General features: G+C 48.6%; 1 protein-coding gene across 1 annotated transcript; it reads right to left on the reverse strand.

The window, feature by feature from the left end:
• Window positions 1-485: 485 nt before the first annotated feature.
• On the reverse strand, window positions 486-10,674 carry TRAPPC3 (trafficking protein particle complex subunit 3). The gene is made up of 5 exons (XM_060082251.1): window positions 10,499-10,674; window positions 2,870-2,967; window positions 2,528-2,627; window positions 1,258-1,440; window positions 486-790 (listed from the first exon to the last, which is right to left on the reverse strand). The coding sequence occupies exons 1-5, from the start codon at window positions 10,538-10,540 to the stop codon at window positions 671-673; spliced, it is 543 nt and encodes a 180-aa protein (XP_059938234.1). The 5' UTR covers window positions 10,541-10,674; the 3' UTR covers window positions 486-670.
• Window positions 10,675-15,758: the final 5,084 nt, after the last annotated feature.

The raw sequence follows: 15,758 nt of genomic DNA on the forward strand, positions 1-15,758 counted from the left end.
GCAGAGAGAAAACATGACATGATTGGGATTTCACTCAAGAATGTGTCTTTACTGAAGAACTTGTAAGAAAAAAAGATGGACCCTCTGTAAAAAGAGGAGATGTTGCCTCCAAACAGCAGGGAGGAAAGAGAGACCTGGGTGGCCTCCCAGAAGTCAATGTTTCTGGTATGACTGGTTCCCCTTTCCTGGCAAGCACTCCAGTGTGTCACACTACAGCTAGCAAATCCGACCCACCCCTCCCAGCCTCTCCTCCCCTGTCCCAGTGAATCCTGGATTCCCTACGGCCGTTCACCAATGACTTTCTGAAGACCCAGGGACAAATGCGCTAGGCTTGCCTCTTAATGGGGCCAAAGTGGGTTCTGCTTTGGAAAATTCAAACAGGAATGTAAAATGGTTTGAGCTCTTTCTAGTCCAGCCAAGGATGACTACATCCAGCCCCTTTGAAGGGAAAGGGAGCAAAGAATTTCCCTCCTGAATGTGCACACTTGTAGGGTAAATGGACTATATCACAGTCCTCTCTTTATTAACATGGAGAAGGGAAACAAGGTTAGAAGAATATATAACATCCGTGCTAAACAGTCACTGACTTAATTCTAGAGGGCAGAGGGAGCACTGAGGCTTTCTGACTCCAACAAGGCTCCTGCCAGCTACGCTGAAGTCCTGGGGATGGTCATTCCTCTCCAGCTGGGAGGTTGTCCTCAATCCGCCTGATGAACCTCATCCGGATTTCTGTCACACCGTCTCCTTTCAGGGTGTCCTGGACAAATTTGGCCTCCACAGCCATCTGGACCTGGGGGACAGTGCGAAAATGAAGGGGCAGCTGCCTAGCCACAGCGTCTGGGAAACCACCAGGGATGGAGCTATAACTGACTCATCCACAGTAGCCTCAACAAGGGGGCTGGTTTCCACATGGACAAGATTGCCAGTTCCTGTGCAGAAGGCAGTGGCCCCCACCCAATAAGGGAGACTTAGCAAAGAACACTCACAAATCAAACTGTCACCAAATAAGCCAATCTGGAAACAGATGTTCCTGGGCTCTGAGGGCTGAGCATACCACCCTCCCAGCCTAGCAGGGAGCATCAACACCACGTGGAGATTTCCAACTTGGATCCTACACTTGGCAGCATCACCACCTCAGGCAGCGAAGCTGGGGTGAGCTAAAAGCCCTTCTTTTCACTCTCCCATTCATTCCGTTCAAACATTTATTAAGACCCTACTATGTTTCAGGTGTCTCAGAAGGTAAAGAGCTGCACTCACCATCTCCAAGGATCCTCGCAACACCCCACACAAGAGATTGGAATAAATAAGGGATGAGTGGTTATCAGGAAGTTCCACAAAGTCCACCAAGGGATTATTTTCCAAAATGAGGGAGAATTCGTCACCAGCTGGGCTCCAATTGGTGATGCTTGGAGTGATGCCCAAGTACATCTTGAACGCCACCTGTCAAAAAACACACAATGGCACTGTGAGGAAGAGCAGTAGGGGCTGTACGACAGGGAAGGTGATGTGATGGGACCAGCAAGGGGAATTAAATGGTTCAGGAAAAAAACTGTGGCCTCTGCCAAGACACTGAAGCTTCAGGTATTCAAGGCAGAAAAGGAAAAGCAACTGTGCACAATTCCACACTCTTCTCCTTCAAGGCATCATACAATTAGGTGACAACTTGCTGATTACCTGCACTTCTCAGTGGAAAGGAGCACTGATCTTCTGACAGGGGTGGCTGCCCTGAAGCAGCATCTAACCACAGAGCGGTCCCAACACTTTCCTGTCCTCTCTCTCTGCTGTCTGAACCCTTCTTCTATCACCACAAAGCTACAGGTGTTATATCATTTATTATTAACCCTATAATATGTAACACTCATCTTATTAATAGCAAACACTTTCTATATACACACTACAATAAGGGCATTCATTTTACCTGAATGCTCATGTTCATTTTTTTCATTTACTCCTTACAGAAACCCTATGAGGTAGCTCTTATTTTCTTCATTTTAAAGATGAGGTGACTGGTAATTAAAGAAGTTAAAAATAACTTACCTAAGAACTACTAAGTATTGGAGCCAGAATTTGAAGCCAGGTTTGTCTGTATTCTTTATTTTTTTTTTCCCCTAAGATTTTTTTTTTTTTTTTGGATGTGGACCATACTTCCCCGGCAGTCCAGTGGTTAAGGCTTCGCCTTCCAATGAAGGGGGCGCGGGTTCGATCCCTGGTCAGGGAGCTAAGATCCCACATGCCTCATGGCCAGGTTTGTCTATATTCTTAACCCCCATGCTACTCTGCTACATCTGCACAGTTGAAGAGATCTGGCTTTGATTTTAGTGGGTCTTTAATCCACAGGGATGATCCCAACCATTCTTCCCTTTTTCATAATTGGTGTTATTCCTAAACCACCAGGAAGGCTTCTTTGGTCCAAACAGCTGCCTAGCTATTCTTCTGGAATAATAAGGGCCTTTCTAAGGGAGCGAGTGGTAAGCAGTGCCTTCCAATGACAATCCTTCGGTATGGCCAGCTGGCCCAGGATAATGACCTTGGCAATGACATCTGCAGTTTCCCGAAAGTCATGGCACCTCCCGACATTTGACCGTGCCAAGAAATCTTCAATCAGTCGGACTCCAATGTTATAACCCCTGGGAAAGAAATGAGAGAACAGACTATATTATGCGGTCTGAATGTCTTATGTCTGAACATAAGGCTGTTGGTGGTAAAGGGAAAACTAGGACAATCCCAAAACATCCCAATAAATAAGCAGTGGAAACTACCCAAAGTGTTGGTAACGAGAGTGAACCCTGTTCTGGGCTCTAAGGGACCACGTAGATTCAGTGTGCTCAGGAGTCCCATTACTGTCTCTCCCATAGAGGAGTTCACTCACATTTTGTCCAGCTGTTTATTCACATCTTCATCATTTTCATAGTCCTTGCACAGCTGGGTGACTAGAGCCCCATAGGTCAGGGTGAAGAGCTCAGAGCTCTAAAAGAGATTCAAAAGGCAGTCAGGACCAAGCCACACAAAAGAGAAAGTTTGGTGAGAGTCTGGATGGGCCTCAATGCAACTGTCAGAATTCAAAGGAAAGTTACTTGTGTCTGGTGGGAAAGACCATCACCCCCTGTGGAGTAGCCAAAGAATTTAGCTCCCTAGGGTCAATGTGTCAGGGCTGAAACTAGACCCACTAAAAAACAGGCTGTGAAAGGTACCTCATGCACTGAGCAGTCACCCTTCCAACACACCAAGGTGGACTTCTGCTGACCCAGGATCCCACCACAGCTGCCAAGCCTAACTGCACTCCCAAGGCCCCATCCAGGAGCAGCAGAGGTCCCAGGGGGAAGGAAGGAAGTACCAGATGAAGTCCACTGCACTAATGATAACCCTCTAAGTCACCAACATGGGAAAAAGTAATGTTTCTCTTGACACATAGCTAAAGTGTTTGCGGGAAAGGGATAACTCTGAAAGGAACACAATCTTTTGTGTACCTGGAACACAATACTGACCTAGACTGGTTTCTATTACAACCACAGTTGAAAGCACAGAAACTCTCAGATAAAGAATCCTGTCACCTACTTACCAAAAAAGAGAGATGTGGAAGGTGAAAGGAACAGCAAATACCAAGACTACAGAATAAAAGCAGCAGGTTGGGGGAAAGGTATTATCGGAGTTAAACAAAGTGAGAAACGTGTTAGCAGCACATTTGGATCAATGTACTCATACAGAAACACGGCTGAAAAATCAAGATTGCTACCCAACCAGTCCTTTCTTTTTTTTTTTTTTTTTTTTTGCAGTACGCGGGCCTCTCACTGCTGTGGCCTCTCCCGCTGCGAAGCACAGGCTCCGGACGCGCAGGCTCAGCGGCCATGGCTCACGGGCCCAGCCGCTCCGCGGCATGTGGGATCTTCCCGGACCGGGGCACGAACCCGTGTCCCCTGCATCAGCAGGCGGACTCTCAACCACTGCGCCACCAGGAAAGCCCCAACCAGTCCTTTCTGAATGGAGGCTTGTCAAACTTGGAGCAGAGCGCCTCTCTGTCTGCAAGTCTTCTGGGGAAGAAAGTACAACTAACATTAAGGCCCAGGCTCCCACGGCCCAATGCTCCTCACCTCATCCCCATGGCCTGGTGATGAGGTCACTGCAGAATAATAATGTGAGGGACTTCCCTGGTGGCACAGTGGTTAAGAATCCACCAATGCAGGGGTCACAGGTTTGAGCCTGGTCTGGGGAAGATCCCACATGCCGCAGAGCAACTAAGCCCGTGCACCATAACTACTGAGCCTGTGCTCTAGAGCCCGCAAGCCACAACTACTGAACCCACGTGCCACAACTACTGAAGCCCGTGCACCTAGAGCCTGTGCTCCACAACAAGAGAAGCCACCGCAATGAGAATCCCACGTGCCACAATGAAGAGTAGCCCCCACTCGCCACAACTAGAGAAAGCCCGCGTGCAGCAATGAAGACCCAACACAGCCAAAAATAAATAAATTTTTTAAAAAAAGAATAATAATGTGAATGCGTTTTGCTTACATACTACATTCTATTTTTCATTATCTCATTTTTCACCCCACAATAACTCTGTAAAGCAGAAAGGGCAGAAACTAATCTCATTTTAGAGATGAGGAAACTGAGCCTCAGAATGGTTCAGTAATTTGATCAAGGACAGATAATTATTACTTTTATTTTAAAATTATTTATTTATTTATTATTTATTTTTGGCTGCGTCACGTGGGATGTTTCATTGCAGCGGACAGGTTTCTCTCTACTTGTGGCGCTCAGGCTCAGTAGTTGCAGCATGTGGGCTTAGCTGTCCCACAGCATGTAGGATCTTAGTTCCCCAACCAGGGATTGAACCCACGTCCCCTGCATTGGAAGGCGGATTCTTAACCACTGGACCACCAGGGAAGTCCCCAAGAGACAGCTAACTATTGACAAAAGTAATGTGGGGGGACAAAAACCAGGAGTTTCTAAGCCGATGTTCATTCTGTCCACTGTTCCCCACAACTGCAATATTAATAACCTCCCCTGAAAAACAAACAAATAAAAGGTAGCTGTACCAGGGAGTCAAAGAGAATCAGTTTCAGAATAAGTAAGCTCTTTGAATTCAACTAAAACAGATCAGGATGTCTCCAAGAGACCATATACCAAATATGGCAATTAAAGGGAAGCTATTAAGGAGGAGAATAATTTTTAGTAAAGTTAAGGGTTTGGCACTAGAATGGCTTAGGCATGAATGCATGGAGACAATCCAGCAGTAACCAGTCCATAGATTGGCACCACGGCATTAAATCAGGAGAGCTTTCCTTCCATTATTAATGAGTCCTTGGATGGAGACTCCAAGAGCCTCAGCCCACCATGATGCCAAGTAACATGCATATCATGATGTTACCAAGCACTTTATACATGCAGCAGCCCCCAGTTTACCAATAAGAAAAATCAAGGTCCTAAATAGATCTGTCGGTGGTCACAGAATCAATATGCCTGGGATCTGGGAATAGGGTCCCTGATGCAGGTTCCCCACACCCTCTCTTAATTTGTAAGTCTATCTCCATCTTCAGTTATGAACCAAGCCTATTTGGAATAGTGCATGACATAAATATACAACTTAAAGGTCTTCAGACTTTAAAAATAGGAATGAGCTGTGGTATAGAAAAAATCATTCAAAGTTTACTATGTACCAGGAACTACCTAACAGGAGGGAAAGAGGTAATAAACTGAATAAATAAAATAAATGGTTTGCCAGATGGTGAAAAGTGCTATGGAGGAAAATAAGCACAGGAGATTAGGGAGCATTTATGTTTACCTATATGTGTGTCGGCGGGGGGGGGGGGGGTTCAGTTTTAGATAGGGTAGTCAGAGAAGGGCTCATTAAGATGATATTTGTGCAAAGACCTGAAGGTAGTAAGGGTATCTGGGTGAAAAAATTTGAGGCAGTAAGTGTAAGGCCCTGAGGTGGGAGTATGTCTGACATGCGTGAGAAACAGCTAGGAGACCAGTGTGATTAGACAGGAGTAAACACAAGAGAGAATAGAAGAGGAAGTCAGAAAAGTACCAAGAGGTTGCAGAGTCTGAAGACCCTTATAACTTAAGGTTCCATGGGACCTTAAAGGTCAACCAATTCAACCAGTCCCATTTCTTCACTGAACATAAGCACATTCTTCCAACAGAAACATGAATCCCTTCTGCAAAACTTCTACTTTCAGACTGCTTTAATTATGTTTAATAATAATGATCATTAACATTTATAAAACTTTCAGAGTGTCTTCACAGATACTTATTGAGCTTTATAACAACCATGAGAGGTTAGTAAAACAAACATTATTTATCCCCATTTTACAGGAGATAGGTTAAGTAACTGAGATTCAGTCTTCTTAGAGTTGAGCACTGTCCTGTAAGTTACTATGTCCAAAAAAAAAAAGGTATGTCATCCTAAGCCACTGCTTAATCTCCCTGAACATCAGCTTTTCCCATCTGTACAATGGCGATAGTATTATCTGCCCTTCAGGGTTATCAATGAGATAATATGTGTAGAGTACCTGCTGCACAGTACCTACTCAAGAAATAGATATTGTGGGACTTCCCTGACTTCCCTGGAGTGGTTAAGACTCCGCGCTTCCAAGGCAGGGGGCACGGGTTCAATCCCACATACTGCTCACCAAAAAAATAAATAAAAGTAGATATTGTTATTTTTGTTCTTAAACGGGTTCTCTGTGGTGTGGTGCCAGAAAGCACCCTGAACTAGGTTCAAAGAGGGAGATTCTGAATCGCTATAAAGAACTTTAAAACAATTAGTAAGGCATATAGAAGGATGCTCGGTTTATAGTCAGAAGACCTGGTTCTGAGTATGGACTTGTCACTAGTTGTGAGACTTCACCTGTCACTTCACTTTGCTAAACTTCAATCTTCTCCAACAAAAACAGTAACAGTGAAATATGTCATGCCAATCACAGGGTTGGTAGGAGGGTCTAATGAGATCCTGGACTTAAAGATGCTTTGCAGACCAAGAAACCACAAGAGTGGTTTCATACTGGCAAAGCCAAGTACTTCAGGCACAACCTGAGCAGAGCAAGTAAGCCAAGCCCTACACTCAGGTAAGCTACTGCACGGTTTTCAGGCACCTTGCAGTGCCCCAAACAAAACATCAAAACTCCTTAAGGGACTGATCTTTTGAGCTAATGCTCCAAGGTACTTATTGAGTCATATTTACTATTTTTGTCAACACAAATAATCCAGTGTGACTGCTCCCCAGCAGCTGGGGAAGGAAGGTCAGTAACAGGACTGAGTCCATCCCTCTTTTGTCACTTTCCAGCCTCCTGTCATGGAGATTCTGAGTGCTGCTACTCAAGTAGTAACTCGCCTGCGCTCTGGAGAATAGAGCCACAACACAAAAGAAGGGCAGGCCTAAACACACTAAGGTTAATATCTTTCCTGATAAGGATGCTTGTATGGTGACCATTTTGTAGCGTATAGTAATATCGAATCACTATGTTGTGCACATGGAACTAACATAGTGTTGTAGATAAACTATACTTCAATTAAAACAAAAAGGATGCTGGGAATTCCCTGGCAGTCCAGTGGTTAGGACTCTGTGCTTTCACTGCAGGGGGCACAGGATCGGTCCCTGGTTGGAGAACTAGGATCCGACAAGCACAGCAGAAGAGAAGAAGCTTGCTAGCTGACATTTACTGAGTGTCAACTGTGTTCTTAGGTGCACTATCACACTGGTAGCTTTACATGCGATACCTCAGTTAATCCTGAGAACAACCTTATTATATAGATACTATTATTACCTTTTTAGTGGGAGCTTCCTAGTGGCCTAACAGTTGGGATTCCAGGTTTTCACTGCCATGGCCCGGGTTCAATTCCTGGTCGGGGAACTGAGATCCCGCAAGCTGCTTGGTGTGGCCGAAAATAAGTAAATAAAGATGGTGAAACTGATGCTTAAAACAATGAAGAGGGCTTCCCTGGTGGCGCAGTGGTTGAGAGTCCACCTGCCGATGCAGGGGACACGGGTTCGTGCCCTGGTCCGGGAGGATCCCACATGCCGCGGAGCGGCTGGGCCCGTGAGCCATGGCCGCTGAGCCTGTGCGTCCAGAGCCTGTGCTCCGCAACGGGAGAGGCCACAACAGTGAGAGGCCCGCATACGGCAAAAAAAAAAACAAAAAACAATGAAGACACTTGGCCAAGGTCACATAAGTAAGCAGTGAAGCCAGAACTCAATCTCAGACAGTACCATTCTTCTGTGTTGTGTATTTTTCCACCTCTCTCATTGAGTATGTGCTTCTCAAGGTCAGGGACTAGGACTTCATCTCTGCATTTCCCACAATGCTTTGCACAGAGCTGGGACTCAGGAAAAGTTTGCTAGACAAATGGGCTGTTTCTGTTTGCACAGACAAAAAGCAGAGATCTAATTACTTGGGCATATTAACCATTTAAGTTTTGGAAGGCTTACCTGGGAATGCAGCAATTAACAGAAGGTTGGGCTGATTGGGAAGTGGGCTGCTAGAGGGGGAGACTCCAAAGGCAGAGAGGAAAGAAGGGGAGCATGTCAGAACCAGGGGGCTACAAACAGGATCATGTGACAAGCCTCGAGTGGGTACCAATAGGAATTGAATGACAGGATGCACCAAACCTTCATGTTGTTCATTCAATATAGATTGCCTAGTGCCAAGCATCATTCTAGGTGCTGGGAATGGAGCAGTGAACAAACCAACCCCTGCCCTCATGAAGTTTACATTCTCATGGGGGACACTGAAAATAAACAAGTAAGTATAGAATCTATAATGAAATATTTTAAATGAAATAGACAGTGCTTGAAGAGAAACAGAGTAGAGTAAGAGGAGAGAGAACTAGTCAGGTGGTCAGGGAAGCCCTCTTTGCGAAGATGATATCTGAGTAACTGAATGTGAGGAGTAGCTAGCTACCCTCTGGGGAAAGAAGTTCCAAGCAGACACTACAGCAGTAGCAAAAGCTTTGAGGCCGGAATGCACCGCTACCCCTCCCTAATTCCCTCACTTCACCAAAACTGAGTGAATACTGAGGGCTGGGGGTGGGGGGTGGAGACTGAAGGTTCCTGCTAAAATGGTATTAAAAGTTTCAATACTGGTTTCAGGTTTTTAAAAAAAGGTGCAAAAAAGAGCTAGATATGAAAACTAAACAGGAAGACTTCTCATATCCATTCATATCATAGGAAAAGGAGGGGAAAGCAAACATTTACCATGCCCCATGCATTTTACACTACCTCACTTAATCCTAGGGAGGTATTATTGTCCCCATTTCATAGATAAGGAAATTGAAGACCAATGAGAATTCCAGCCGATATCCATGCTTTTTCCCCTACATGACATTGTTGCCTAGCAAAATATTCTCTCCTTTTTCTTTTTAACTCAGTATTTCCTCCAAAACAGGAATTCACAGAGTATATTCGCAGGCCCACAAATCCTCCCCAAATGTAAGTAAATGTCTCTGTATATGTTTGTCTATTTACTATTTCTGCGAGAAGATCCACAGCTCTCATCAACTTCTCAAAAGGGATCTGAGAGAAAATGTACAGTACTACTCTGGAGTAATAGGGCCTCCTGCTGCCCATTTTTGGTGGCTGTTCCTGGTATAAGATGCAAAGGTGTGAGGGAAGTTTAGTCATCCCCTCTAGAGCTGAGTGTCAACAAAAGGCCCCTGGTCTGCCCGGCATGCAACCTTCAATAACTGTCTGTAAACTGGAAAACAAAGACAAACGGGCAATTCTGGAGGAAATAAGAATATGCCAAAGAAAAGGAATACCTGTCAAGAAGTCCCCTCAGTTTGGATAAAAACATCATCCACGTTACTTTCCAGGCCCAGCCCCCATCTGCAGCCAAACTTCATAGGACTAGATGATGTCCCACTATTCCCAGGACAAGAAGGGAGCCTGCCCGCCATTCGCCAGAGGGAGAGCACTTACTCCCTACTCTGGCCCACCCCTTACACTTGCTTTCTGGCAAAACCAGTAGCTGAGTGTGAGAGACATTATGGTCTAGTAGTCTGAAGCATTAGCTTTGGGGTCTGAGCGACATGGGTTCAAATCCTAACTCTTCCTAGCTGTAAACCTGGGCCAGTTATGCAACCTCTCTGAGCTTTAAAATGGCGATAACATTATCCACCTGAGAGAGGTATTTTGCGGATTAAATGATAACGGACATAAAATGCCAGGCCCAGTACTTAACACACAGTAAGAGAGCAACAGTGGGAGTTACTGTTATTGCCGCCGTCGTTGTTGGTCTTGCACCCAACTGCACTCGGGGGAGGGGTCTCCGAGCTACTGCAGGGGCCCTCCAACCTGCCTCACACCCGGGACCACCCCGGAGCGATTCTCCGCTCTCGACCCACCAAGGAGCCTCCTCCTCCTTCCTTCCAGCGGAACCACCCCCTCCCAGCGCTAGCAAAAGGAGCTTTCCCAGTTGCGACTCGCGCCCCGCGCCGGGCCCCTTCCCCCGAACACCTCCATTCCGCCCCGCCCTCCGAGGTCACACGCTCCGGTTACCATTTTCTTGCTCTCGGTGCCACGGTTCGCCTGCCTCGACATGGTGCCGGCCGCCTTACCCCACCACAACACAGACCCACTCGGTGACCCCTTCTAACACCGCTGGACCCAGTTAGCGGCCCCTCAACATTCGGGATTGACCAGCACCGATCCACCGCGCCTGCGCGGCCTGCCGCGGAGCACCACGGGACTCGTGGTCCGGCCAACGAGGGTAATTCCCGCCCAGGAAACGTCGGACTACAACACCCAACAGCCCCACTGGAAGCACCGGCCCTTAATGTAGCAGGACTACAACTCCCAGAGCGCTCCGCGCACAGCGAGCTCTTGGAGCCTGGCTCCCTCATGGGCTGCGTTATGGCCGCTGGGTGGCGTCCGCAGCTTGCTGTAATCCTGTATCATCCACACACTTCCCTTTCCTCCCCACCACCCCAATCCCTCCACTCCCCCACCTCCACTCAGTGATGCTCCGCAAATTCCTCTCTCGCCAGGGGTGGTCTTGGAAAGTCCCTCTTTCAAACTAGCTTCTTGCGCTGTTGCTGCAATTCAGAGCCAGAAGCTCCCAGGATGTCCCAGAAAACTGGCCATGGCTCATACACAGATCTGGTTTCTTCTTTACAAAAATATTCAATGACCACCTACTATGTGCCAAGCATTTCGTCAGTGGCTTTCTCTTCAAACTGTCATCTGCCTCCAAACCCCAAACGCAGCCAGCACCTGCATCCTACCACTGTGGCCTCCTGATGAAATATCCAGGCTGATAAAGTTCAGGTCACTTTCTCCCTCTCCCTCCCCTAGAACAAGTACACAGCCTGGTTACCAGAAAAGAAAGATCACCGGTGTTTGTAGCAGTCAGTCCTGGATTTTAATCCCAGCTTTGCCATTTTAGGCAAATTGCTGGATCTCTCTCAGTTGTTGTGAAGATTGGTGAGACATGCATGCAGGCACTTGGCACAAAGTGCCAAATGTGCATTCCCTTTCTTCTAGCCACTCTCTAAAAACTCAGCCCAGCAAACAGGCCCCAGAAATACCAGCGGAATGTGCTGGCCGCACCCTCACCCATCACCAAGCGGAAGTCCTACAGTCGGTCCCTGGCTATAGCTCTTTGGTTGCAGCCCCAGCCATCCCTCCCTGGCTGGTCAATTCTGAGAGGGCTTGGCTGGGAGTCCCTGAGCACCCACTCCTCACTTAGGAGAGCCTGACTCTGTGGCAGCTCTATTCTAGCCCCTAGCCTTCACCACGACAACCAGCTTGCGCAGACGTGAGCCATCCTGGCTATCCTGGCTGGGGGAGTGGGGGGGTTGGGCAACAGGCTGCTCAGCCTGATAAGCCAGCACCCAAGATTTCCCCAGTCTGTCCCTCCCGTGCAGGACCAATCATTATTATACTCTTCTCCCTGTGGCACAGACATTCTGGGGCCTTCCTAGAGGCAGTGACCTTTGACTCTCCCTCCTGTGTCAGTGCCTTGGCTGAGGGTTCTGGGAAGGAACATGAGGGTCGGCTGGGGGTGAGGATGAGGAAGCAGGGGTGGGCTAGCCCTTGGAGGCCAGCAAAGCTAGAGAAGAACCTCCTGCATTCCCAGGAGAAAGGACAGCTGAGGTGAAAGCTGCAGTTGGCTGGCCTGTCTGTTGGTGTGGGCTCCTCCCTGCCGGCTGCCCTTGGCTGCCCACAGAAACCTGAGTCACAGTCACAGCCAGCGCTCCACCCCACCCAGCCTGCTGTCAGGCAGGGTGGGTCTGGAGAGACTGAAGGCGGAGCCTCTCCCCGCCTATCTTATAACCTCTGAGATTCTTCCTCTCTCTGCCTGTGATTCCTCCTTTAAGAATTCCGCTTTTTCTTTGGGACTCCTCCTTGGAAAGTCAGCAGTACTGAATTGAGGGTGGGGGTGGAGTCCACCTCAGGCTAATCTAGAGGGTCTCCTCCTGGCTCCTTAGCGACTTCTTCAAGGGCTCTCATTCCCAACTCCCAATCCCTCTCCATCACCCCTGGGGCCAGGACATTTAAGAACACCAGGCACCCCCTCCCCACCCTCATCTCCTTCTCCCAGGAAAAGAATGCAGCAGGGACAGCTTCCCATCCCTAGCAGGGACTCTAGACGCCCCTTCTCAAGAACCCAAAAGGTTGAACCTCTTTAGTCCTGGATCTGAGTTCCTCCCCCTCCAATCCTTCTCTGTTACTTCCCCTCTGCAAGAGCTGGAGGGAGGGAGGCCTTTTTGCAGCTGGTGTCAACCTAGTCCTTGAGGACATTCCCCAACCCCAACCCCAGAGGGTGGGCCCTGGAGGCTACAGCTCCCCAGCAGAGTGGTCTGGGTTAGAGACCCCTTCTTGCTGCAGCGCCTTGGGTGTAGGGTGGGAGTCAGAATCTGATATCTGTTCTCTCAAGCTGCCCCCACCATGAGGCCCCTCCTACTTCCTACTTGTGTGGGAGTGGAGACAGCCTCCAGGGCCTTGGTCCCAATTCATATCTCTTTGTCACATCTCCCAGTGATTTCCCTCACCTCTCCATCAGGTTCATCTTGGACCCTGCCCCACCAAAGCAAGGAGGTTGTAAATGCTCTTGCTCCTGCTGTCCCCCTAGGGGGATCAGGAAGAGAACATGTATCTGATTTCCATTCAGTGACCTGTCTCTTAGCCCCAGCCCAGCCTCATGGTGAAACTAACAGCTCATTCAAACCTGTTTCCCTGGAGTGGGGAGGGGACTGCCCTGGGCCGTAGAGGAGGAACAGGGGAGGTCACAGAGTTCCCAGCCCCTCACTGAAGAGGGCAAGACCTTCTCAGACCCCTGTGAAACTCCTTGCAAGTGCCCTGCTTGCTCCTTCTCTGCGATGTCTAATACGTGGAGGGCTACATGGAGCGCTTTCACTCAGCCCCAAACTCAGAGACACCCACTCTAAACCCCATCAGTTGCTGGGGCCTGGGATCCACCAAGGATCCTGGTCAATTAGGGGGCAAACGAAGAGGAGCCCAGTCCATCCGCCTACTCCAACTGCATCAATCACAGGACATCAGTGCTCTCCTGGCTCCCCTCAGTCACCTTCCCAGGACTCGCTGTGCAGGAAGCCTCCTGGGGCTGGCCAGGAGAACTGTCCATCAAGTTGTCTAACTCCCAGATGTCCCCACCACTAGCATCTTGCGAGGAGGTAGGTGCAGGTGCCTCCACCCTCAGTTTAGGCAAGGGTTCCTCAACCTTGGCAGCATTGACATTTTGGGCCGGATGATTCTTTGTTCAGGAGGTGGTCTTGTGCGTTGCAAGATGTTAAACAACATTCCTGGTGTCTAAGTACTAGATGCCAATAACACCCCTTGTTGTGACAACCACAAAGGCCTCTAAACATTGTCAAATATCCCCTGGGGAAAAAAATTGCCTCTGTTGAGAACCACCGAGTAGGTTAATACCATATACTGTCTCTTTGCAGGGGGCTCCTCAAAGTCAATCCTAGATCATTAGACACAATGGAGGATTTCCAGTTCTAAAGCACTGCTCACTCTTCTCCTTCTGAAGAACCTTCAACAGCTCCTTAATATCTATATTGTGTAGATCATGATGCCAACTGGCATTCAAATCCTCCTATATAGGCCATCCCTGGCCTATCTCTTCATCTTCAGCTCCCATTTCCCCCTCTACTATTTTTTTTTCTATTTATTTAGTTAGTTAGTTAGTTAGTTAGTTAGTTAGTTAGTTTTGGCTGTGTTGGGTCTTTGTTGCTGTGCACGGGCTTTCTCTAGTTGCGGTAAGAAGGGGCTACTCTTCGTTGCCGCGCATGGGCTTCTCATTGCGGTGGCTTCTCTTGTTGTGGAGCACAGGCTCTAGGCACGTGGGCTTCAGTAGTTGTGGCACACGGGCTCAGTAGTTGTAGCTCGTGGGCTCTAGAGCACAGGCTCAATAGTTGTGGCGCATGGGCTTAGTTGCTCCGTGGCATGTTCCCCCTCTACTGTTCTTGAGCTCTAGCTACAGAGGGTATCTCACTATTCCCACCAATATATGTCTTTGTCCCTACTGTATCCTCAAGATTGTGCGTGGGGGTGGGGAAGAACCATCCCAGATGGCTCTCCCCTACTGGGTTCTGTTCATGAATTCTGAGTCTAGTCACTACCTGGCTCAGAGTGGGCCTGGTCAGCTCTGGAAGATGCAGAACCTGAGGTCTCTGACCTCACAAAGGACAGTGCTGGACTCTACCATCCACATGGTCCCCTCACCCTGCAGATGGGATGGCTGACAACAAAGATGGGGGATCTGCTCCTCATCCTAATCTGCTTTTACTTTTGAATGCCCATCATCATCATCATATTTGTTAAGCACTTCCTATATGCCAGGCTCTGTGCTAAGCACTTCATCTGTGTTGCCTTATTTAACCTTTACAGCGACCCCATGATACCTCATGGTATTATTATTTTCCTGATTTTATAGGTGAGCTAACTGGGTTTCAGAAAAGTTAAGACAGTAGCTTAAGGTTACCAGCTCCAGCTGCAGGCCTTCTAGCATCATCCTTTTCTAATGTTTTGGGACTGGGCAAGGTAGTATTCCCTCCCTGGCCCTCGAAGAGGGTTCAGTCCCCCATCTACTCACTCCTCCCAGGACAGTCTGCTCCCAGGTTGCCTGAGACCCAGAACTTTTGTTCCCAACCCTCCCCCTTGAAATGACTGCTCTCTGGAGCTGCTCAAAGGAAGGAGACACTGGCAGGAAAGGGGGGCAGGAGGACAACATATCGCTGGGCCTGATCTCTGGGCAATGGAGAACTAGACAACTGACCTTCTGGAGGTCAGGACAAAGGGCAGGGATGGGGTGGGCAGGGCCCAGCTGCGTCTGCTCCTTCCACCCCTCAGTCAGTCCCTGCAGCACCATCATCGATCCACCTTCCCAGCAAGCTCCCCCCTCTCTGCCCAGGCTGGGCCCGACTTGGCATGAGGCCCCACCTCAGCTGGCACTAAAAAGGGGATTCGGGGATCCACTCCCCCGTGCTGGGAAGGACTTCTTGGAGGAGGGGAATCAGAAGGGACCCACTCACTCCTTCGACAGGACACAGGGGAGAAAATCCTTCAGGGGAGCTTGAAGGGGTCGTCTGTGGGGAAGGCTCAGGGTCAGGACCACCCAGTTTGGAGTCGGGAGAGACCCAGCAGATTAGAGACTTGGGTAAAGCGGTGGTGCAGGCCTGTAATTACCCCAGAGGAGCAGGGAAGACACCAACCGTACGATGATGGAGGAAGGGCGGCAGCAAGGCTCTCGGGCCGGGCCTCTCGCCACCCCAGCCATCACCAGGGGACA

Source organism: Mesoplodon densirostris, chromosome 2 (genome assembly GCF_025265405.1).
Source record: "Mesoplodon densirostris isolate mMesDen1 chromosome 2, mMesDen1 primary haplotype, whole genome shotgun sequence".
In the NCBI taxonomy this organism is placed as follows: domain Eukaryota; kingdom Metazoa; phylum Chordata; class Mammalia; order Artiodactyla; family Ziphiidae; genus Mesoplodon; species Mesoplodon densirostris.

What these genes read in the sequence shown, in the direction of transcription:
- TRAPPC3 (XM_060082251.1), bottom strand. Translation starts at nt 10,540, where the DNA reads ATGTCGAGGCAGGCGAACCGTGGCACCGAGAGCAAGAAAATG. An exon ending in AATAAACAGCTGGACAAAAT is followed by an intron (nt 2,628 to 2,869) that starts GTGAGTGAACTC and finishes TTTCTTTCCCAG; the next exon opens with GGGTTATAACATTGGAGTCC. An exon ending in TGCGAGGATCCTTGGAGATG is followed by an intron (nt 791 to 1,257) that starts GTGAGTGCAGCT and finishes ACTGTCCCCCAG; the next exon opens with GTCCAGATGGCTGTGGAGGC.